Consider the following 24,931-nt stretch of genomic DNA (forward strand, 5'->3'; position numbering starts at 1 on the left):
TCTTAAAGACACTCTAAGCATGGGGGCTGTTGTGAGGAGAATTTAGGTAAACATCATTATCTCTCATCAGCTTCACTTAAAATATTCACTCACAAATGGGGGAATGGCACATGAAAAGAAACAGGTTAGTAAAGGGTGTTAAAGCTTTGAAAACAACAAACTGTACAAACTGAATGGAAGATGTTTTTCTCCTTGTTTCACGTAAAGAAAAGTGTATGATTCAAGTTGAGGCCCTGATGACATTTCCTTGCTTCCACTATTTATAATTTAATTATTCATCATGTTTTCTGTGGCGAGAGAGAGAGAGAGAGAAAAAAAGGCATGCAGATGTAAAAGCAAGTTCTGATTTTTGAGGGGGGGGGGGGGGGGGGGCTTGCTATCATACAGCAGCAACCCAATATGCCTCCACTCTGTGTACATGATGCAAAACCTGAAACAGTTTTTTGATTTTCACATATTAAAAAAATACTTGGGGCAAAATAAACAACACATCTCGTCAGTGAGTCGCGGTTGTTCTTACTTATTTAAGAAACCGGCTTTATTTCCACTCCATGATCGCTGGGGATGCTCTCCAGGACGCACTCAGATCTCTTCCTTCATCTGACAGAGGGGAGGAGGGGAGTGTGCGAGATGAACACTAAAGCTGTCTTATTAGTGCCTAACTCTCCTGCTTAGGCCTCCAGATTGACAGGAAAGGAAAGAAAAAGTGTTCATGCAGCCTGCACCATAAACAGTGGCAGTGATAAATATCTGCTGTCACTTCCAACATGACTCACTTGTCTTGGTCTCAGCTTTACTGCACACAAAAGGAAGCTGGAGCTGAGCAACCATCCACTGCTGCGGAAAAAAAAACCTTAATCAGATTACAGATAATAGATGCACTCTATGAAATACTTACATTACCAGACAGCGAGTTGACGCGGAGCACAGTGCAGCACCAAATAGTGAATAATGAGCATAATTTTATAAAAGCAAACACGAGAATTGATACAGGTAAAAAAAAGCCGTACAAGCCATCATTCCTCTGAGAGTGGATGGCCCTTTCATACGGTTTTATGTGGGCTTCAGTTGCTCATTTTCCAAGTGGCCTCTCCAGATCACCAGCAGTCACTACAGGCCTGTCTCTCAGTCAGTTACAGTAAGCTGAGGGTTGTTTTGTTTTTTTTGCTTTGCAGTAATGGAGGTGGAGGACTGTCAATGCTGCAGAGAGAAATTGGGCCTGAAACGATGCTGCAGAAAACTATATTCACACAGACATGATGTTTCCTGTGAGTCAAGTGGCCATGTTACACTGCCATTGCATCTCACCAATTTGGGAAGTGTTCAGATTCCTAACAGATAAGCCTTATAATGCGACTGTCTCCTGATGCAGTTGATAACTTGAGTTTTAATGAGGCATTTGTTCTGTGCGTGCTGGTAAGGTATTCTTCCCGGAGTCTCAACACATGTAAACCAGGGGGATTAATGGCTCTAGGTGACCCATAAAAGTGTGTCTCATGTGAATCAGTGATCGCTGTGCAATAACCCTGCTGTCTGTCCACATTTGTTTAACGCCACGATCCCTGCGCAGACTGTGAAAGACTCCTCTGGCTCCTGAATGAGAAATCGAAGACAATGAATGAATTTTATGAAATAGAATTTCCCAGCAACGAGCTCAGCATTAAACCAGCATCCCCCATCATCACAAATTACTGCCAAGCTAATATAAGCGCAATGACTTCTTTGAGCCTTAATATTACATTAGTTAACATTCATTTAGCAGATAGGTCTGTTCAAACTCAAATGAAGCACAATGATCTTCTTTAGAAATAGTAAAAATAAACTACGGTGCTTTCCAATAAGTCATATTTTACAAGGCCCTATACACATTCATATTTGTATTAGTTATATATTGTAGTTTAAATTCATCATCTATTTATTAGTCCTTTATGGATCATTATGAGCAAAGAACAATGATAACAGTTACCTGTATGGAAAAAAGTTCCTTTGGCCAGTGCACATCCTAGTTGCTTCATCGTTTTAGCTCTAGTAACAACCATCCAACCATTTGACAACTTACCATCTGGAAAAAGAGCTGAATAGTCCAACATTATTTATGAGCAATTTATTAACATTTACAACTCCAGACTGGCTCTATTATAATAACTTATAAAGTGATGAAGTCACGACCATAAACAGCATTACTGACTTATCCCCTTTCTAAGCAGCCATCATGTCTACTGAAGTATCACATTTTATGACAGCTGTCAGAGGGGATTAAATAAATGTAGTATTTTTCCACATACTGTATACAGGGGATTAGCCAGTGTGACTTAATTAAATCTTGTTTACTTGTACCAATTCGTATGATTAATATACATTTTGTTCCTAAACAGACTGTTTTTTTCCCCTGACAGGATACAGTATGCCACCTAAATTTTACCTGATTTATTCTGATTGACTTCCTCTCACAAATGCCAGACACTGCGGGATTAACTTAGAACTGGCAGTCCTTTAGAATTCCCCCATTTTTATTTCCCCAAGCATTGACAACATGCAGAGCGTATATGCTGCCAAGCAGCCTTTGCATCAGCAACAACAACACAAAAAAAATCACAATCCTCCAACCTGCATTCAATAATTTCCTTTATTTGAATGCACCAAGCAGCGGTGGAAACAGCATTATAGTCCTATAATCGTACAGCTTTTAAAAAGCTAATGTGAGCACGCACTCCTGTATGCAATAAGCCACTTTGTTGAAAACTTACCAAGTGGCAAAAAAAAAGCAGCTGCTATCTCTGCAGTCTCCAGGGGCTAGTTAATTTTAGAAAGATAATCTCCTGCAATATGCTGAGGGATTAAGACGTTAAAAGTCCCAGCATGGGAACACGATAAGGCTGTATACTCATGGACTGAGAGAGGCATCCAGTGCATTTAAGGAACAGATAAGTATGTTACTTTCATGCTAATCAGCATGCGCATCAGGAAAAACAAACACCAGTTGTTCATTGTCATGTCTATGTAATTTGCCTCTACCCCCTCTGTCTGTGAGCCACAAATGATGATCATGATGACGGCAGTTCATCTTTGGCCATTAGCATTGTCTCCCAAGGCTGTATTGCAGTACTTTCTCCAGAGATTACCTGCTGGAGAGGAATGCCACACTGAAGCAGGGGAAGTACTGTCTATGGCTTAATCAATGTCATTTGCATATGCAGGATAAAACTAATCCTCATCAGAGGGAGGTTCTCCACCTGAGGCCCTTTCTTGTCCTTTCCTAGCAATCCTTTTCTTATTAAATGATCCCTTGACAATATTCACCTTGCCAGGGAGAACAAAGCACGCTATCACACTGCATACAGAGGGAGGAAATTCTACAGGGATGTGGGACATGAAAATGTGATGCAGAGAGTAAAGAGCCGGGCTAGACAGAATGTTGGGGATAGTGCAGAGAAGACCTGCAGTAATGCTGTTTGCATCTGGAAGTCAACCAAAAAGAGAGTTCCAGGTAAATAACAATGTGTGGATTTGCAGGAATCAGGTTTAAAGTCTGAGGGAGAGCAGAAAGCTTGGCCTCTTAGTCATACGCTTGCATTTTGGGCGATGGCCAAGGTTTTTAAACACCCAGCCGGGGTAACTGCTGCGGTTCCCCTGCTGCCACTTGAACACAACACAAAACAAATAACATACATGACAGGAAAAATCAACAAAAGGTACCTGAAGCAAACCCGAGGATTGGAAAGCAATTCCTCCGTTGGAGGGATTTGTGTTAAGAGGGGTGCTGGGCAGAAGAGCGCTAGGTTTCAAAAGATCCCTCAAGGCCCTGCATTGTGGAGACAACCTCTCCACTCTCACAGGCTTCATAATGTATGAGATAGGCAAATGTACACTGGAACACAAACGTGACATTTCCCTGGTGCGGGAGGTGCTTAAGAAGAGGCTGCATAGGTGGGCAATACGGATAAGATGACAGCGAGAATTGGGCGGCCTGGAAAACAGGGATGAAATTAAGTTGACAGAAATCGTCGGCAGTGGGATTTCTCCCACCTTTTCCTTTTCAAACATCCCACTATGCAGAGATACATCAACAGGGTGAGGTTGAGCTGTGGTGACCCACCTGCAAAAAAAAAAAGAAATGGTTCTCCTCTTCATTCCAATTTCTTTATGGTAATGTCTACCCAGGGGTGCCATTTGGCTGTCTGTCCTGACTCCTGAGAACCTGTTTATAGGCTATCAAATGGATTACAGAGTCATTATCAACAGTGCTGTGTGACCATAGAGGCCTGTTGTTTACACCACATTTCTACTGTGTCAGCCACAAAACCAAATTCCATTGCAGGAGAGTGTTTTGTTTTGTGTTTGTAAGTACGTGTGTGTGTCTGCGTGTGTGTGCACGCACGTGCAAAACACAACATGGAGAGAAAAGTGGCTTCAATTTAAGGCATGTTTGATCCAGTTTTACACAATTTTACACAAAGTGACTGGCCACTGCGTTTACCAACAGACTTAAATTTCATGACCATGGCGGGGAATTATCCTCCGATACAAAGCGGCAGTATATACACCAGTCTATAAAAAAACGAACTGCTATTCTTTTTCTGCTCTATTTCTCTTTTGACTGCCCTGACTGCAGTGTGGTACTGATACACAGATATGCATTTTTGCTGCAGAGAGCCAGAATGAATGAGGCATGTTGGCTTGACGTAATGTGGTGTGAATCCCCCTCTGAAGGTCTGGGTTCGGCGACGCCATACATTAGACAGTTTAACATCACTGCCCATTAGGAATTTACCTGCAGAAGGTGACGGGCGAATTTAGCTTGGAAAATGACAGCGCTGGCCAGAGTCTCTGTAAATCAGATTGATGATCCATTTTCCCTGCCCCGGGGCCACAGTAATGTAAGGGCTCGGGATCCACCGAGGCTGCACAGAGACAGATGGGACCTTGTCGGCTATGACCTCGCTGAGCCAATATTTCTCCCAGGCCTTGTGTTTTGCCTCATCATTAAAGGTGCCATGGCTATTAACATTGCAGGGATACTTCAGAGACACTGTTTATTTGGACAGCACACAATTCGGCTGAAGAAAAATCACATCAGCAGAGTAACAAGGCAAAGAGGGATTGTTTGGCAAATGTCGTTGTGCGTGCGTGCGTGCGTGCGTGCGTGCGTGCGTGCGTGTGTCCGTCCTAAATTCTGTGGCTCCTTTCACAAACATGTCTTGAGACTTTCTTGGAGTGTTAGGCCAGTCTTTTTCTCTGAGGCTGGTCAAATGTAAGTCAGACAGTTGGAAAAAAAAAAAAAAAAAACTGACCCACCTGGCCCCCATGTTTCCATGGTAACAAACTGCGGCAGTTGCCGACCAGTGGCAACAAATGGAAACCTGGCACATAATTTGTGGTTTGGAAACAGGGTTGTGGAGTGAGTAATGAGAGGGGAAGAAGTTGTTGGAGAACACGGACCAAAAAAAAACACCTTCAATCATCAATCAATACTGAAGACGGTCAAAAAGTAAACAGCGTTGTGCAAACAATCTATCTGAAGTAGTGACATCTTGTGAAAGTCAAAGTCATGATATGTGTGTATTAATGTAATACAGGACATTTTAATTTATGCCAGTAATTAAATCTTCCACCCGTTCACATTCCTCCTTCTCTTGGCTGCGTGTTACCTACATTCCCAACGTGGAAGTCTATTGGATCAAGTCATTCTTTTTGTTTGATTTTAAGTCGGAGGACACATCCAGTGACACTAGGAATGGATTGCGGTGCCGGAGTCAGACCGGCAAATATGGTCTCGGAAGCAATACTGCAGGTCACTGTTACTCACCACCAGCCAGTAAAAGAGAGATAAGGAAATAATCAGAACTGAGAGGCGAGGGCCAACTCCAACCAGACTGCGCTGACAGATGGGCTCCCACGTTTGTTCTTTGGTTCCCAACCCCTCTCATATTTTAGAAAAGGCGAAGCAAACCAATGCTGCCTCTGTTGAAAGGTGTTGGCTTATGGAAACAAATTAGCCTTTTAGAACCCAAACCCTACTTTAGTGCTTAGTATACAATAAAGCAAAAGAACACCCCTCAAGCCCAAACTCCCTTATCTCCAGTTTCTTATGTCTCATTAGGTTTGGCCTGTGATGAGTGTTGGGGGTTTGCAGGGGTAATCTATTGAAATAAGGTTTCACTTTGGAGAGACTTTATCAGCAAAGCTATTTCAATTTTGATAATGAAGAATACAGTAAAATTCCCCCAAGTGCCCTTGTAGTGCCGCGTACACACAGCACAAGTGCACACAGCGGGTGGTAATCATTGTGTAATCACTCCAAAAACATCTAAGCCCCCAAACCTCAAAGCCTCCTTACTGCAGAGCCCAGCCGCTGATATTTGTTGGATTTGTTGTTGGATCTAAGCAATAAGTAAAGCCTCCTCATGACTTCGGAGCCTGATTGAATTGCAAAAGCATTTTGCACCTGGTGCAGCAGCAATGAGAAGGAGAAGAAGCAGCAACACTGTCTACATTCACTTTCTGATAGCTGCAACCTCCGATAATGATATTGGGTGAGCTTAATGGTTGCCCTCTGCAGGCTACAAACTGTCTAACTTAATCCTTTTTTGTACCCGCCGATCCCCTTCCCCACTTCCCTTTTTCATTTTCGCCGTCAATTTCACAGCGTGCGGCTGACGGAGAGGCATGACGCGCGGCTGCCTCGCTTGGTTTTCAAACGCCCGTTTTCTTTTGGTATGGGTTTTCCTTTATTAATTTTTTTTGTTTTTTCAAGTAGAATTAGCGTTTGCTTTAGGGAATTATCAATGGCAATCACTGAAGTTGAACAGCAAGAGCCTCGACGCTTGTTGTGACTCCCATTATCCTCAGGTTCCGCTGATAATATGAGTAAAGATCAGAGATGACATCATGTAAAGGTCAAGCACACATGAAATGAATCGTGAATACACTGCATAAGGAGGACTTGTTATCAGAGCAGCAGGTCTGGTGCTGGTAGGGATTCAGTGTCCTGCTCAAGGACACTTCAGGAGGAAAGATGCTGATGTGACAGAAGCTGGAGCCTACACTTTGCCACTAAAGGAAAATCCTCCTCATTACATCTCCTGCTACTTTATAGTATAGTAAATGTAGGATGCCAATACATGCTCTATGCTCGGAGCTCCCCTCTAACATGAAGGTATAATGACCCAATTTGCCCATAGGGAACATTAAAGTTTTATCTAATGCGTTATAATGGAGTCATACAGACTTGGCTGAAAGACAGTGTGATGCATCATCTGGAGCTACATCTATCTGCTGCTGTTGCCAACTTCAACGGGAGACATTTTATTACTTCTTCTTCCTGAAGTGCGAACACTGCATCACATCCTCTGAAATACCTAGAGGCTTTCAAACCACACTGGCATTTTCATTGTAACACATTTGCAATAATTAACAGAGCTAACTTTTTTTTTATTGTGATTAATAATGGAGTGGAAGATAGCATTATTGAGCCAAACATTAAATTGGGTATCCTGAATGCACCAACTCAGACTACCAAGTGGGACTGCTGAAAGGTCAACGTGGTCGTGATATAAATTAGCTGGAGAACAATTATGAAATGGCCTAATATGAGTGATTTCTAATGAGCAACAGTGTGAGAGTGACACCTACTTCCTTCGTGGAGCTTATCTATCTAATTGTCAAAATCCATTAAAGAGCTTTAATGCGACCCAGTTAGCCAAACCCAATTCTGGTTCCCAAATGCAAAGCTGCGTCTGTACTCAAGTACAATTTTAAGGTTCTAGTACTTGTAAATGGAAATACTGAACATTTACCCCACTACTGCTGATGGCTAGAGTTATTAGTTTCTTCCATAGAAATTTTTCCGTTTAAAACATATGGTAAGCTTCTGAAATACAATGCATTGTTCAAAACCCAGTGGTGGCCAAAGTTTTTGTTTTTTTGACCCCTGACAAAGAGGTTGTGTATAATCAGGGCTCCTTGTCTTGTGTCTTTGAGATGTTGGCAGATCCACCTGCAGTTCCCCTTAAAACATCCTGGTTTTATTTAAATAATTGTGTGAAGGTATAAGTATCCAATATTTCACAAAAACAAAGATAATAAAAAAAAGTTTAAAATCATCTCATAACCTCAGGATTTATCTTGTGACCCAGAGAGGACTGCTGGATTGAAGTAAATTAAAAACTAGCTCCAGCTCCACTGGCTTCAACAGTGAAATGTTACTTGCAGATTTATGCATTGGTATAAATGAATTAATAATGTGATATATAATTATACATCTGTTACAGCAGTGGCGTGTTGTCAGGGCTACATGCAGTCAGGGTTTGACCTGTTAAAGCTAAAAATACGCATCAAGTGATATCTCTCAGTACATTTGATCTCAGAACACCACTCTGTCTAAAATTGCCTCTAGACCATAGGCTCTCTAGTCTCTAGACATTCATTTTGTAATTTACTGCCCACTTGTGGTGGCATGAGGCTATTTTCTCTGGAAGCTAGGTTGCCTGTACGGAGTATTAGAGCCAGGCATGGGGGGGGGATGAGAGGAGTACGATTTTTTTCCCCTTTGGATTTCCTGAATAAAGTCGGAATGCCGCAATATAACGTTGAAATATCAAGAATAAAGGCAAGTGTTCATCTTTCCAAGCTTGTGAGTTTTCTCCTCCTGAACGACACGATCTCTTCAAAGATCTAACACCGATTACTACATTGTGTTTAAGTGAATTTCCTTGTAACTGATTCTGGAGAAAGATTTCGCAAACTCATCTGGACTCAAATACATCCTAAACACATTAAAAGGTAAAATTCACAGCAGGGCACCAAGTTACAGAAGCGATTTTTCTGCATAGCGAGTCCTTTGCACCAAGTTACAGAAGCGATTTTTCTGCATAGCGAGTCCTTTTAAAAAGTGCATTTTGCTGATTATACCTGTGCTTTTACCTGTAACTAAGGATTTTTACTGTTGCTATTACTTTTCCATTTCTGTATTGCTGATGTGAGTATTAAACCAACAGACGAACATAAGGTGCTCTTTGTTAGACATCCTCTCAGAAAAGAAGCATTTCAATTCAGTGTGCGGAACACAAAGTGGAATTGAAAAATATATTTTCAAAGTTTGGCAACCCATCAGCTTTGCTACAAATACAGTCTTTTCCCTCCTGTGCAGGCAAATGCTTTTGAAGCGGGCAAAGTTGGGAGCGGTTCCAGAAGACCAACTCTCCATTTTGCTAGCTTCAGCACTCAATAGCTCCATGATTAAAGCAAGTCTATTTTATTGATTGAAAAGGAAGGAGAGAAAACCTAAAACCATTCTACTCCTCAGTCTTCGCCTCTCCATCTGTAAAAGTGGTGGGAAAAGCCTCCCTTGACCATGTCCAGGCAATTTGGGAGGAGTGGGCCTCTCCTGTTGCACTCAGCAACTCTGGCCATGCTCTGTTACCTCATCTCATCAGCTGGGAAGGTATTTGTGCTTGTAGCTCCGGCGAAGGCGGCCACAAGTTAAATTGAGTTACCTGTTCAGAGATGGTTTCATTTTCCACGGATTGCCCCGGAGATCCTTGATGGAACTGCTAACTGCTCATCACCCCTCGTGTCCCCTCGGTGTCTGTCTGAGGGGAGCCGCAGCCGCGACACAGCGACGAGGCTCAGGTGGCACCAACAGCTGGCTGCGGAATGCATCACACTATCTCAACGGTGGAGTGCAGTCACATAAACCTGCTCCACGTTACATATTGCTCACCATTTTTTCAGTACATGTATAGATCATAAACCAACACAAGCTACTTTCTCACACATTTGCTGCTTCTCTCGCCTCCATTGAGAAGCACAGAGCTGAGGCAAAACCAGTCGTCTGCATTCGTGGCCATACACGAAGACGTGGTCACATGCAATCAGTCATTTCAGATGATGTGGGCAATAGATTCCCTGAGTAATAAGATAATGATTAATTTTATGACTGTGGTGTATATGAAATCTCTATTTTATATACTTTAATCCTTATCGATTAGGATATAATGAATTTTCTCTGATAAGTCAATATGCCATAAGTGAAATATGAAAGGGGAAGAGGCTAGAGGCTTGGCTCATGTCCTGTCTGTCTGTTGATAACCACAGGGCAGGGAGATGAAAGGTGGAGAGGAGAGGTGTAAAGAAGCGATGTGGGGAGATAAGAGTTGAGAGGATAAACGAAAGGAGGGGAGCAAAAGGTGAGAGGAGAAAGGGCAGGAAGCAAAGTGAGAGAGCTGGAGGAAGGCCTAGTGGATGAGGAAAAAGGAGGTAGAGAAGATATGAGAGCTGAAGAAAAGAAAAAAGAAAGAAGAGATGACAAAAAAATGGAAAAGAGGAGGGAGATGAGACGAGAACATATAAAAGAGCAGGGGGAGAGAATACAGCATGCCACCCCATAGTCACGTCACACAATTTACTATGTTCTGGCCCATAATGTTTTATAGCACAATCACTGATAGCACAGTAGTCAGTGGTGATCTAATTTCACAACCCATATCCTTCAGTAATGTGAACACAAAGGGAGCGGCAGAGCCATTAGCAGTGTCCAGCACTCACCACTGCTACTCATGCATAATTGGCTTTCACGGAAGGAAGCGAGAAAGGGTAAACAGCAAGACATAATATTAACTCCTGTGAGTCCTAATTGAAATCCGTTAACAATGAGCACAGATGATAAGAGGCCGAGGAGACGTGGTGCTGTTCATACCCCGAGCCCTCTTTCATGCACGCTGCTCTCTGTGTATTGACACGCCTGAAAACGTGGCTTTGCATCATAACTGCGAATTATGCTCGAATCCTGTGCTCATGGGTCACATAAACTCTGCAGCCAAACATCTGCATGTGTGAGCATCTGGGTGATGTGTAACATCAGCTCGAGAGAGAGATTTTTATTTTTTAATTAAAAATCATCTCTGGTTTCTGCTGACTGTGTAAATTAGGTGGATCTGAACTGGACTATCAATGTTGACATGAATGCAATTAATCTTAAAGGAATTACAAACATTTTAAAAGGAAACTTCTCGCGCCTTTAGCTTATTGTATATACAGTACCAGTTAAAAGTGTGGAAACGCTTTCTTATTCACTTGAATGGGAAAGTGTGTCTAAACTTTTGACTGGTACTGTACCTCATATGACTGACGGATGAGTAACAACAGAATTGCAGAACAAAAATAGGAGAGTAGGTTTGAGATCATCTAGAACCAGTGTCTCTAATGACAACTTAGGGGCTGGGGAAGTCAGTGGTCCACTAAGCCGAATGTTGGCAGTTCGATCCCAGCTTCCCGCAATCGGCATGCCGATGTGTCCTTGGGCGAGACACTTACAACTAAATTGCCTCTTCCGGCAGCGTATGAATGTGACAGAAAAAACGCAGTAAATAGCAGGATGCATGTTTGTGAATGGATGAATGTGACCTGTGCCGTAAAGCGCTTTGAGTGGTCAATAAAACTAGAAGAAAAAATATATATACAGTATGTATATATACATACATATATACATACATACATACATACATACTTTGTCCACCTGAGAACGCTGGTTTTCCCAAAGTAAAATGTCCCACGCTGTATTTATTTCTGTCATAATTTAAAATGACAGATTCAAATCAAGACAGTTTGTTCATGTTTTGTGGAAAAACTATGGTCCAATATATCTTTATTGGATTTTCCCAAATACTTCAGTATGCATCAGTACCGGATTAAACATGCTAGCAATTCAAGTAGTATGTGTTTACTGGTTTATACACATTTTTTTTCTAATTCTATTTATCTGTTTGGGATAGTATTTCTTTGTAAACTCATTTGTATTCTATTTGTTCTTTATGTAGCTCTAGTAATTGTGATAGGGATGAGTGCACTGGATGCTTCATCACTCCAGTTGGGTCTTAAACCACTAGATGGTGTGCTTGTCTCTTCACACATCAATGCACTGCATCCACCAGATGGATTGAATGGAGAAAAGCTCTAACTGGAGAAGATGGATCAATACTGTGTTGAGCAAACTCTGTGTGCGCGAGATATAAATCCACTATCTCACTAGGTTTGGGAGGTTTAATTATAAAATATTGCACTGAAATCACGATTAACAACTGAGCATCTCCTCGTGACAAGCAAATAATCAGACTCTGTTTGAAACTCTCAACAAAAAGCTCATCCAGACGGCAAATTCACCCACCAAGAGAAAATAAACAGAACTCAATCTTCCAAATCTTTATCCAGGCACTGACTCACTCATTTTTGAGAGACTGGCATCCAGCCATGCTAACAAAAGGCTGCTGGAAGGCAGAATAAATAGGGATCATGGGTGCGTATATTCAGGTTCAAGGGTTTGTAATTGGCAGACAAGGATTTGGAAACCCGTCAGCTGCAGGGTTTGCAGGGTTCCTGCTCGATATTTCTGGTGCAGTAATGTGGCAGACGGGCCTGCTCTTGTGTCATGCCACTTTGTCAAATGTTAAGTCAATAACAAATATACAGCTTCAAGTCTTTTATTTCCCTTTCTTCAGTTTCAAATCTTCATTTTTCAAAAAACATCACACCCTGAAGGATTAAATCATCTACTTGGTGTTAAGCTGTTAAGGGATAATGTAACATTCATTTAACATGAGTTTTGGGTTTTTTTGAGGAAGAAAAATAACAGAATACATATCAATCTGTATCCCTGCATATCAATGTTTTAGCATTTAACTTAAATATTGCAATCTGAAATCTGAGAATATGAGGGTTTATATTACAGACTCTTCGTAAGCTGCACTGCTTCTCAAGGGCAGGACAAGAGCAGACATTTCCCAGTGCGATTCTTATTTCTCCTCTTCCCTTACTCTCTGTAGCAGATGGTGAAGAGAAAATCACTTTCTGCTGGGGGCAGGATGCATCAGGGTCAGGGTTTAAGCTTTGAGGTCCACTCTGAACCTGGCTGATTTGACAGGACTATTTTGCATACAGGACGCTGAGTCTAATCAAATATATGCGGAAGAACAAGGCGGGATTTGCAAAGCAGCTTGATACAAAGATACTGATTAGATTAGAACAGCAGGCTGGAGCCACACTGTCCACTCTGACAACGCACACATAGAGGGAACATGCACAAACACAGAGAGACTCGCAGAAAGATTTGTTTACTACACTGAGATGAGGAAGGTGTTAATATATCGACATGCCAGAGGACCTCGTTCTGCGGAAACTACACAGACTATTAAGCTATGATGAAAGGCAATCAGCAGAAAAGGGGAAAAATAATTGACTAGTAATTAAAGTGAATAAGTGTGCACAGAAACTCGACTATGTCTCCGTCTTGTTTATCTGTTCATACTTTGATTGAACTGATCTCCGAGGACAATGACAATTGATTGCACCCGAAAATGACGGATCCAGCAAAGAAGTGGAAGTCAATACTGAAAATAAGGAGCCACTGAGATGTTCAAGGTATGTCAACAGCAGCAAACAAGGGGCTGCTTGAGAGGGAGAACATGTCCTCCTGCACAATTATATTCTAGCTAAAAACAAATGCAGCCAGTAAATTCCCGCTGGCACAATAATGCACCTTATTTAGATGCATGATATGCTCATATTCTTCTGAGCACACCAAACCATGAATCATTACAAGCTTATGCAGATGAGCATACTGGTTTATAGGGCTTATGAGAGCCGTTTACAATTAAGGACTTAAAAACCACTACATACATGACTGGAGCAGCCCATTCAACAAACAGGAGTGTTACATAATGCCTCACAACAATCAATGAAACGGGAATAATTAAAAATCTATCTGGATAAAGTTCATCTTTGGAGTAGGACAAAGTTAAATTTGCAGGAAAAACAGTCAAATAACTGCGGGGCCATTTGAGCCATGATATAAGCCCACATAAGCATAACACCTACAAGGAGGGATGTTTAAATTCCTTTTCTAACATATCTCAAATGTACACGTGTGGGCGTATATATTTCTTACATGTTCCAGCCAAGCTGCTGACTAGCCTTGGGATGAAATTGTGTGTAATTCCACAATGCCGAAGACTATGGTAGCTCGTTCATTTCAACACAAATACATCAGAATCGAGATTTCTCAGCCTTAATCCTATTCTTAAACACCAAGGAGGAATATTCTTAAAACAATTTCAGACTGAAGCCTTACACCCAACATCCAGCTTCAGTTTCCTGCATCCACCTTCCTGAGAACTACACATCTGCTCCCATCAGTCCACCTTTTCAGAAGTTACCCCCATCCAGCGAGCCCGAGCCCATCGGGAATCGTCTACGTGTCTCTGTGGAATAAAGGAAGGGGGGAGGGAGTGGGAGCCAGTCAAAGCCCCCGAGCACTTAAAAGGAGTGGGGGGGGTGGAAGGTAGGGGGGTTGCTGCGAGGAGGCGGATGCTCCGAGGCCAAGCTAATTCACTTTGACAGAAATCAAAGCTGTCAGGACCACCATGACCAAGCAGCATGGACAGTATATAACCAGTCAAACCCACAGCCGAGGGGAAGAAGGGATGTCGGGGCTCAGAGAGAAAAGAGGGGATGTGCTGTACAAGGCATTGAGACAGAAAATGTGTGTGACTGTGTGTGTGTGTGTGTGTGTGTGTGTGTGTGTGTGTGTGTGTGTGTGTACACAACATATATTCTCTCAAAACAATTATAAATATGAATAAAATGTAAAGATGCACACAGGTAAGAAGAGACAGTCAGAGTGAGACAGACCTCAAACTTCACAGAGACATTAAGAGGGTGGACGGCATTTAAAAATCACAAAAAGTTAAGGTACACACACACACACACACACACACACACACACACACACACACACACACACACACACACACACACACACACACACACACACACACACACACACACACACACACACACACACACACACACACACACACACACACACACACACACACACACACACACACACACACACACACACACAAAAAAGTACAGTGGGCATAGCTAAATATCAGTCCTCTGGGATTACTGGTCTAAGGTTACTGGATAACATGTATTATTCATAGGGATAGCTCCAATGTAATACTAATCGGTTCGTATGCTAAATCATAAAAGTGTAATGTTATGGGATATCAATAGAATATTGTGGGAAAACTGATATTGTTGAGAGAGAGAGAGAGAAAGAGAGAGAGACGGAAGGGGGAAAGGAAGCCACCAGCATCATTACTTAATGATGAGGGAGGGAGACACAAGGCTGGTCTCTAAATGACACCGAGGAGGAGGAGGAGGGGATTGTTGGAGATTAAGTGAGCTCTGTGCTGTTTGTTATAGACCGCCAAGCACTGCAGGATGTTTGTTGAGCGGCACTCTCATTTTGGACGAGGAGGAAAGCCGGTAGGGGGACCTTAAACTTGGCCGTGGAGAAAGGCGAGTGCAGTGCATTGTTCGGAGAAGCAGATAAGGATTAGGCAGCGATGTTGTGAGTATTCACTGATCGGGTGTAACATTAAAAGAGGAAAGGCAAGGGACAGTTGGAATCTCATGTTGTTGCTAAGCAGTTTATTTTGGATTTGGGGTTTTTAAGAGTTATTTATAAACCCCCCCCCCCGCCGCCCTTTTTTTCCCCTCCTTTTCTGAATGGGGAGAATGGGATTAACTAAGTTAGCCAAATTGCTCACTTGTCTGGAAGTGGTATGAACTTTTCCCCTTTCTGCTTTCAAATTCATTTTGGCTTTGCGAGTTGGTAGCGGGAAATGAGTCTGAACTGATCAAATCGCCTGTTAACAACTGACAAGAAATCTTTTTTTTAAGGTGAAGTATTTCCTTCGACTTTGTTTGTGACACTAAGTTCTCATAATGTGTTTAAAAGTTTCCTGTTCTGTGGACAATAATGTTATCAACTCTGTAATAGTGCTGCTTAATCACTTGATTGATTGTTGGGAAATGAAGACAATCATTAAAAGTTAAGAAATTAAATGTTCCACGTTCCAGCTTCTCAAGAGAATATATGTTCTGTGTTTTGGCATCTTCTATGATGTGCAAACTGGTGATCTTAGGGTTTAAAAGACAGTTTGTCCACTAGACATTTCAAGGATTTGGGAAAACTTGAGGAGCGTTCTTCACTGGCAGATTGATAGAGAGTGGAAATAAACACTGCCAGCCTACAATGATATTTGTGTAATGATAAAAAAAGTAAATCTTCCTGTGTATATAAAACGTTGCTGAATACTAGGAGGTTTTGTGGCAACTAAGTTTCCTGTATGGTAGTAAGCTTGTGGTCATTTAATAGGTCTGTTGAACAGCTCAAAATAGCAAATGGATTGAAGAACATGAGCTTATTAATATATAATGTTGTTTCTAATGTGATTGTTATCTAACCAGGGAGTAGAAACCTCGAAGGATTCGACTTCCAGAAACATGACCGCTGGACTGCACCCGGGCCCTCTTCTGATGCTGCTCTCTCTCCTCCCCGTCTCTGAGGAGACCTGCCCGTCCATATGTCTTTGTTTATCTGACACAGTGAGCTGCAGCTCCAGTGGTCTGGCCAAGCTCCCTCGGACCCTGCCCTCCTCCTCCGTCACCCTTGACATCAGCCACAACCACCTGTCCTGGCTGGGTCCGGGCAGCTTCAACAAAATGCCCAGACTGGAGAACCTCAGGATGGCCCACAATCAGCTCAGTGCCCTGGGCCATGGGGTGTTTCAAAATGCCTCTGGCCTCAGGCACCTTGACCTCTCCTCCAACAAGCTGCAAGTGGTGGAGCAGTACTACTTCCAGGGGCTGTGGAGGCTGGAGGAGCTCCTTCTTTTCAATAACAAGATCACTCAGGTGGAAGCCAGCGCACTGAGCGGGCTGAGCAGCTTAAAAAAGGTCTACTTCAGCTTAAACCAGATCACACACTTCCCTTTCTTCTCCATCCAAGACCACAGTCATCCTTTCCTGACCATGCTGGACCTCTCGTCCAACCGCATGAGTCGTCTGCCCTGGGAGGATGTCAAAGCTTTGCCCGGGTTGGTGCAGCGGGGGCTGTATCTCCACAACAACTCTCTGATCTGTGACTGCTCTATGTACAGCATGTTCTGGCATTGGGATCTGAGGGGTTATGACTCACTAAAGGACTTTACGGAGGAGCACACCTGCTCCATCTACGGGGACCCGCGAGCAGCTATACGGTTCCTGCAACACAACCGCTTCTTCCACAACTGCACGGTGGAAAAAGCCGTCTCGCAGCCTGTGACCGTTCTTCTCTCCAGTGTGTTGGTTTCAGAGGGGGAGACAGTGCGTCTCGACTGCCAAACATCCCTGAGTAGCAACACTACAGACCTCTCATTTACATGGCTCTCCCCCAGCAAGGGGTACATCACCCAGACTAGCATAAATGACACACTAATTAGCCTGTTTCCAAATGGCTCCTTGGAGATCCCAGCTGCCAAGGTCAATGACTCAGGTCTGTACGTGTGCACAGCTGTGGATATTAAACAGGCACTGAACGCAACTCGTGAGGTGAATGTTACAGTGCTGCGGCCTGCAGGAGAGTCATTCAACACCGGCTACACAACATTGCTGGGCTGTGTGGTGACCATGATCTTCATCCTCATGTACCTCTACCTGACCCCATGTCGCTGCAGCTGCTGTAAACAGCCCAAACCTGCAGATATCGCCATTGCGACCTACGACCCCAGCACCCTAATTCCTGTTTTCTCCCACTCCCCAGGAGTCCATCCCAAAATGCATTCTGATAAGCATGTAGCATTCATGGAGCCTATGTTAAGTGAGGAAGGAACAGAATGGACACCTGAAAGTTAATTCTGAACTGGGAAGCTTTTCCTGTCCTTTAATATTTGGAGGTGGACAGAAAAGACTTTGGGACAATACTCGGGACTTGAGGGTTGAGCTGTCATTAGAAATGAGTGTTGATGCCATAAAAAAGTAATATCTCCTGTACCAATTCTGCTCTTCTCTGTCATCTGGCGCAGTAGTTGAAATGAGAGTTTCAATTTTGGTTTATTACCCTCAGTCGACTGACACTGCTAAATCAGAAGAGAGCCATTATCAGCCCTATAAAAATCAGCTAATAACATCTCTGTGATCTCAGGTACAATGGGGCGGGGGCATTTCTCATGAGATCAGCGGATGAATCTGGCTCATTTTTCACAGGAAGTGTTTAACAAGGATTAAAAGCCCCAGAAAGTGCGGTGAGTTTATGACTGTAATGGACCGGAGAAAGTAAGTTCAGTCTATTTATCTTGGATGACTTTAGGTTCTCAATAATAAGTTGCACTGCATCAGACCATATCTTATATCATATACAGCTTCAGCATTACAAAACCGTTATCAAACTCCTGAAAACTTCTGTTCCCTGTTTTCCTAATAAAGGATTCAGTCCCTTTCGCTCACTTTCCGGCTCTTGTGATGTAGTTTTGGTGTCGAGGGCAATTTTATTTTAGCAAAGCTAATATCATTATCCTGTATCACACAAAAAAGAGGAATTGAGATACAGTAGAAAAGCAATGAATATTTCTGCGTAGAAGCTATAGCTTTCAGCAACCATTCAAAAATCTTATCTAGCAGAAAGCAGAGGCGCATCCTGCAGTGATCCATCATAAAAATACATATCTCGCACAAACCTGTTGCGTTAATCTGGCAGCGAAAAACAATGACGCTTTATCTTGGCTCGGCTTATTTGGCAAATAGTGAAGTACAGAAATCAGGAGTGTCAACAAACCCGCAAACAAAACAGCAATTGGACTGCTTTTCAAAGACAGCATCTCTTTGATCAGACACAGCCGAGCACTTTGAACACTGCGGAACAGACAAACCACGTAATTCAAACTGAAGTAACAAATACTTCAAGCAGCTCCGACACAAACCCCCTGGTGGGCATTACTTTGTATAGATTCGTTAGTGTTCAAGTCCTGAAGGGACAGAGGCGTATTGTTTTGTGTCAATTCATGATGATGATGCTGATTATCATTTTTTTTTTTATTATTATCTTTTTGTCATAATTATTATGCTGAATTGTGAATTGCATGTGCTTCCAGAGACGTGTGAGTGCTATCAGCCAGATGGTGGCGCTGTCAAAACATTTTGAAAACTCCACCACCCTTACACCTCAAGTCTGTTTGACTTGAACATTTGATACACAACTCGACTCAATTTGTTCTACAAAAAAAACTGTTGGACCATAACAGTCCACCATGATGGATTGTTGTTTTTTTTTGCTATTTTGAGTTTTTTGAAGAAAAAAAAAGTTTTGAAATCTTTCTCTTAAACTGTAGGTACACCAATTTTTTAGTGGATCATGACTGGACCAAAAGTTGTATAAAGTTTTGTTTTTTTAAACTTTTTTTAAGATATCAAACAAAGAACTTTACCATGAACAGTGCTAGCAGGTAAATGGCTTTACATTTTTGTTAGATATCGTCAATATGTTTGGGATTTAGGCCTACCAAAGAATTTTGAGCCTGGGCCATGGGGGGCTCCTCAAAACCTGGACAGAATCTCAACAAGTTTCATGAAAAATAACTGGGGGCACGTATTACATAAAGGTGCATGTGGCCTACCACCATATATTTGCTCATAACTCAAAAAGCTTTTGATCGATTTTGACTAAATTCACTTGAGACATCCTGCACCATCTCCTGAACATACACACCCAGCTTTGTTCAAATCCAATGAAGGCGAACAAATGGCAGAAATTCATGGAAAAGCTGCAGGCATTGTGATGATGAAACAAAGTGTGTGGCTGGTCTCATTCCTCCTTTACACAGAATTAAAGCTAAAATAACATTGCTCAGCTTTGTGAAGCCACAAACCTGCTCACTGCTGCCCACGGCTTTCATTTTGGCCAATTATTGAACTGCTTCCTTCTGTTTAGCGCAAAAGAGCTTGAGCCCACAATCGCTGCTTGCAACTATATATGATATATAAATTCATTTGGTGTAATTGGTGAACTACACACTGCAACAACAGAGGTCAGAGATGCTGAAGGAAGACTTGCATGCACTGCCATGTATGAACATAAGTGTGTGGGATGACAAAATTATGTCTATGACATGAAAGACTAAAGAGAGCATATGGGTGGCCCGGGAATGAAGGGATATTCAAAACCTGATGAAACCAACAGTAGCCTCACAAGAAACAAATCAGTTTCTCTAAGTCCAAGTATTTATGTAGTAGCTTAATCTTAATGCACACAATGGCTATGACTAAGGATTGCATTTGATTGAATAGGATTAGATGTAATCCTTCATATAATGTCAAAGAGAAGTTTTCAGTAATCGCACTTCTAATAAAGGAAAGCATGTCATTTGAGGAGAGTTTGGTTTCTCCTTTCACCCATTAGCAGAGTAATGTAGTTGTGTAACTTGAATGTAAATTCACGAACAAAAAGGGTAGAAAACTACAATCAAATGGGCAACCGTGCATGAAACTGGGACAGGAAAACTCTTTGACACCACTGATTTTCATCGCTGTATAACTCTACGGGGATTAAGCAAAATCCGGCTAAGAGAGCACACCACTCGATTTAATCACGCTTCCACTTCATTTTTAATATTTAGCAAAGTACAAAATGTTTTCACGACAAACAACGTTTCAATTCCTTAACAGAGGTTATGCAACGTGCCGCTGAGTGTCCGTGTGATGTAACCTCTTGTTTCAGAGTCTGTCATGACCTATTGTTTTTTATCTGTTTTCAGCGACAGTGTACTACAGACATTACATGGTGTGATGAGTTTCGGGTTAGGTTTTAGGAGATTACCACGAGGATAAAACCAGGTGCTTTGTCAATTTCATTGTTTTTTTTAATCCCTCTAATCTAATCCCGCTCCCTGACACAGCAAACGCAGCTGGGCTGGGATTTATTGTTTCTGATATGATAAGCAGATGAGTTAAAACAAAGAGGACATGATGTGAACATTTCATGAAGGGCTATCTGTTTCACAGAGGGGCCACAGTAGACCCAGTTACATAAGCACACAGCTGATTTGGGATTCAGCTTCAGTGTAGGTAGCATGTCAGGATGAGTGCAGCAGTTAGTGACCTGATGCCATTTGGTATCCAGCATTTTATTTCAACACCGTGAGATTAATGGGAGGCCTCATCACTGCATTTAGGAAAAATAGGAGGCATAAAAAAGCTCACCATGAAAGGTAATTTTTGCTCCATTGAATTGTCACATATATTCCTGCTCATTTGAAACATGAGGAGGTAGTTAACACAGCTTGAACTGGCTGAAATCAGGATCGTTACACAATAGTTGGATCTGGAATAATGACCGACTGTATAAATTCAGAATTTACAGTCTTTAAGCATAACAAACAGTTTGAAGTAGTTTGCCTTACAGTCCAGCAGAAGGCACTCTTAAAAGTCACTTTCTTTATGTTGACCCATCACATGCCCTACTGACAATAAGTAAATTAAGAGTATAAATTGAATTAAAAACAAAAATGGAGAAGGGCAACAGGGAGCAAAACTGTGCTAATCGGCTTGCGTGCCAGGTAGCAATATGCTATAACTGTAGGCTATATAGCAATATGGCTTGCCTAACTTAAATTAGTTAGTTAGTAGTAACATTGTGTGACATTTAACAAATTCATAGATAATCCTACTAATTGTTTGCACTTCAAAATTACATCAGAATTTCCAGTGACACAGAAAGGTGCAAGCCTGTGGGACTCCCTCATTCTGTTTTCTGAAGAAACAAAAAAACAAAAAAAACAATAGTAACGCCCAGATGTAAGGGAAGGACCCTTGAAGCTTGAAAATATGCCCCTCTCTGAAGCAAAACACTCCATCACGCTTCAATTAAAGCATGTACTTCCCATTTCAGATTAATTGTTTTCCCTCGTTCTGCAAGGCTCCCAGGGATTCGAAATCATCGTATTCAAGAATCTAATTACTGTGAAAGGGGAGTTTTACTCTAAATAGCCCAAGTTGAATTGCTTTCACTCGTGGTGGGCTGCATAGACTGTTAACAGGGGCTATTACTGAACTGTCAAAACAGTCATCAGGCGGGAGTGGAGGCATCCAGCTGTGTCAGACACATGCACGTCTCTCAGGCGCTGACACCCACGTACACAAGCTCAGTGGATGCGCAGTGTCACCAGATTGACTAAAACCCTTATTTCATTCTAATTGGACACTTGCAAAATATGTGCTCGAGAAACACACACAGCGCTCCTTTCAGAACGGGCCCCCACAGCAATACTATACTGTAGATCTTTTTTTTCCCAGGAGGTCGACTGGTTGTTTCCCAAAAAAGATTCAAATGAATGTGGACTGCTGCACACTAGACAACAAGCTGTGTATCATACCTCTCCGCTGCATACGAACGCAAGCCATGTCCTGTGTTTTCAAAGCAGCTGGATGTGCAACAGGATCCCGGTCTCAGTCGGATCACTGCGGGAGAACATTGCACATGAACGCCTCATTAATCAAATGTATAGATTACATTTAACTGCAAACAAACAAATGAGCAGATGCAGTGATACAAAGCAGTCTTCCGCTTCTCTCTGGGGCCATTTTGTGCTTCAGTAGATAAAATGTAGTAGAATATTATTTGATTTCCCATCACACAATGACATCAAGTATTCCATGTTTTATCCCGTTGCTCATGAGCACATTTCTACAGCATCCTCCTGTCTTTTTATTATTCCTCAGCGCTCAGCTTGTCATTTCTTCCACTGGCTATATTGTGTTATGCTGTAATGGTGCTTCCCTTGTTATTATCTGTCCACTAAAAATATAACAATGAACTTTGATGAAATATGGTTTTATTATTTCCTTTAAAAAAAGACATTTACTGTCAGAGAGAGTATGGGTAACCTATCTATAATGGCTTATAGTGTCAGGGATACCCAATAATGTACTTTATGATACTATTTTTCAGCTATACCAGGGACATACCTCGAGGGATGACAGCCTGTCGTTTGGTTCCACTTTTGTTCACGCTGAAACATCTCAACAACTATTGGATAAATTGCTATAAATCTTTGCCCTACTCACTTTGATGAAACCCCTGGCTGTTTCCCAAGCTGCATCGTGAGGTTGTCATGGGGGTTTGAGTTAAATGTCGCAACAATTTTGCCAAGAAATTAGGTACACTCGTCCACGTTCTCCTCCGGGTGGATGGCCGGATATACTTTATTGATCCCAAACTGGGAAATTCCGATAATAATAACCCTGGTGATTCTCGTACTTTTCATCCAGCACCGTCATCGGGTCACATCTGCCATTTGGTTTAGGAATTAAATGACTCACAAACTGATATAATTTAATTTATAACTAGGACTTTTTTATGCTAATAACATACTAAACTGAGAGAGTTAATATGGCAAACATTTAACGTGTTTAACATCAGTTCTATCTTGGTGGGCACATTGTGCCAACATTAGCATTTAGCTCGAAGCACTGCTGTGTCTAATGCAGCCTCACAGAGCTGCCAGCATGGCAGCAGTCTCTGCTTACAGTATCACATATAGTTAGCTAATGAAACATTACCAGATTAGATCCTTCTTCCAATGTAAATACAGCCACTTCCATATTTTTGTGTGTCTAACCACACTGTAAAGTATTTCTTCTATAGGAGCTTCACCAAAGCTTCATTACTTTTCTCTCTGACAAAGCCCCATTCAGAGGCAATGTTGTCCCTGCAAACTAAAAATAAAGATTTAAAAATAAAGACAGAGGACACTGAAGGATTTCTGTAACATGCGGTGTGGATGCAGGTAACAAGAGAAGTGATACCCGGATACACTGCGCTGCAGTCTGGCCTAAAGCCCTACATCCTGCAAAGAAACCTCATCCGTTACAACCTACTGTTAAACCCAAAGGAACTGCACAGCTCAGTCATCCGATTCGACTGACTTTGCATTAGTGCACAAAGTGAACGCGCTTGTCCTGACCTGGTTATTGCTCCCCCTGTGTCCTCATTCAATGAAATTGGTTTGTAGTTGTACAGTTGTGGAATAAACACAACCTGTGTACTCATGTCAAGTGTTCAAGTACAATTTTGAGGTACTTTATGTTACTTTAGACCTCTTACTACATTTCAGGGGTAAACATTATACTTTTACTAAACTACCTTTTTTTCAGATCTTTAGTTACCATGTACTTTTTAGTTTAAAAATTTACATCCAAAAAATACTGCGAACATTAAAATACGATGCAGTGCTTCCTTATTAAACTAACCAGAAGTGTGTCAGGTAGCTAAAATCAGCTACACGTTGACAAATTACAATTTAAGAAATAATATCAAACAATACAATGTATTATACAATGAAAAAAACACTCCATTAAAAGGTAAGCATTTCTCCACTTATTAGAAAAATACAGAAAGAAAAAGTGCAATAGGATTATGACAATGTGGGGTTTTATTTTACTGATGAACCAAGACGTACAATGAGCAGTGATCTAGCTGGTCAAGGTGTTAACCTTTTATATAAGTTTGCTCTTTAATTTCTATGGACCTAAAAAAAAAAAAAAAGTAACTAGTAAACATAGCAGTTAAATGAATGTGATGAGAGTTAACATGTATTTTAATGTACCAATGTATCGTACACAATACATTTTTACTTAATGTATTTTGTACAATATCTCCCTCTGAAATGCAGTGGAGAACAGAGTGAACAATAAAGCCAGAAGTACTCGGCCCCGCATCAGAAGACTGATGCACCTGCTTCCGGGTTGCTAACAAACGTAGCGGCTAAGCTAGCTGGTGAACACAGGCGGACGTTAAATTCGCACGCGTTTCCCGTCTGCAGTTAGTGGAGAACCGAGCAGAGATAAAGAGAGATTGAATGTATTCGACTTACTTCCATCATGTGGCTCCTGTGTCTGCTGCACTTTGTAAATTAACGACTGTTGTGTGTGCTAACAGGTTAGCCACGTTAGCTCATAAGGTGCGACGTCCGCGTTGCGTGCGCAGCTTATATCCGCTGCCCCCAAGTGACTCAATCGATCGATCCGGTTCACACTTGTGTCCTCCCGCGGTTTA

General features: G+C 41.9%; 2 protein-coding genes across 13 annotated transcripts in view; one reads left to right on the top strand and one right to left on the bottom strand.

Moving 5' to 3' along the window:
- The window catches only part of LOC118317221 (metabotropic glutamate receptor 7), an 89,634-nt gene extending 64,731 nt beyond the window's left edge, over positions 1–24,903 (bottom strand). For 3 of the 12 annotated variants that reach the window (XM_035645732.2, XM_035645731.2, XM_035645730.2), the window contains exons 1-3: positions 24,750–24,821; positions 22,251–22,335; positions 9,495–9,647 (exon numbers count right to left, since the gene is read on the bottom strand). Coding sequence is in view for 1 of the 12 variants with exons in the window: in XM_035645723.2 (XP_035501616.1) it covers positions 22,251–22,278 (28 nt within the window). In the remaining 11 variants the exon portion in view is untranslated. Of the gene's footprint in view, positions 1–520; positions 678–776; positions 838–9,494; positions 9,648–22,250; positions 22,336–24,749 lie in introns of those variants that run through there. The other 9 variants (XM_035645729.2, XM_035645726.2, XM_035645727.2 and 6 more) reach the window with 8 other exon arrangements.
- On the top strand, positions 15,554–18,322 carry LOC118317224 (amphoterin-induced protein 3). Its single transcript, XM_035645735.2, has 2 exons — positions 15,554–15,744; positions 16,315–18,322. The coding sequence occupies exon 2, from the start codon at positions 16,351–16,353 to the stop codon at positions 17,737–17,739; it is 1,389 nt and encodes a 462-aa protein (XP_035501628.2). The 5' UTR covers positions 15,554–15,744; positions 16,315–16,350; the 3' UTR covers positions 17,740–18,322.
- Positions 24,904–24,931: the final 28 nt, after the last annotated feature.

This window comes from Scophthalmus maximus, chromosome 3 (assembly GCF_022379125.1).
Source record: "Scophthalmus maximus strain ysfricsl-2021 chromosome 3, ASM2237912v1, whole genome shotgun sequence".
NCBI classification, from domain to species: domain Eukaryota; kingdom Metazoa; phylum Chordata; class Actinopteri; order Pleuronectiformes; family Scophthalmidae; genus Scophthalmus; species Scophthalmus maximus.

What these genes read in the sequence shown, in the direction of transcription:
- LOC118317224 (XM_035645735.2), top strand. Translation starts at nt 16,351, where the DNA reads ATGACCGCTGGACTGCACCCGGGCCCTCTTCTGATGCTGCTCTCTCTC.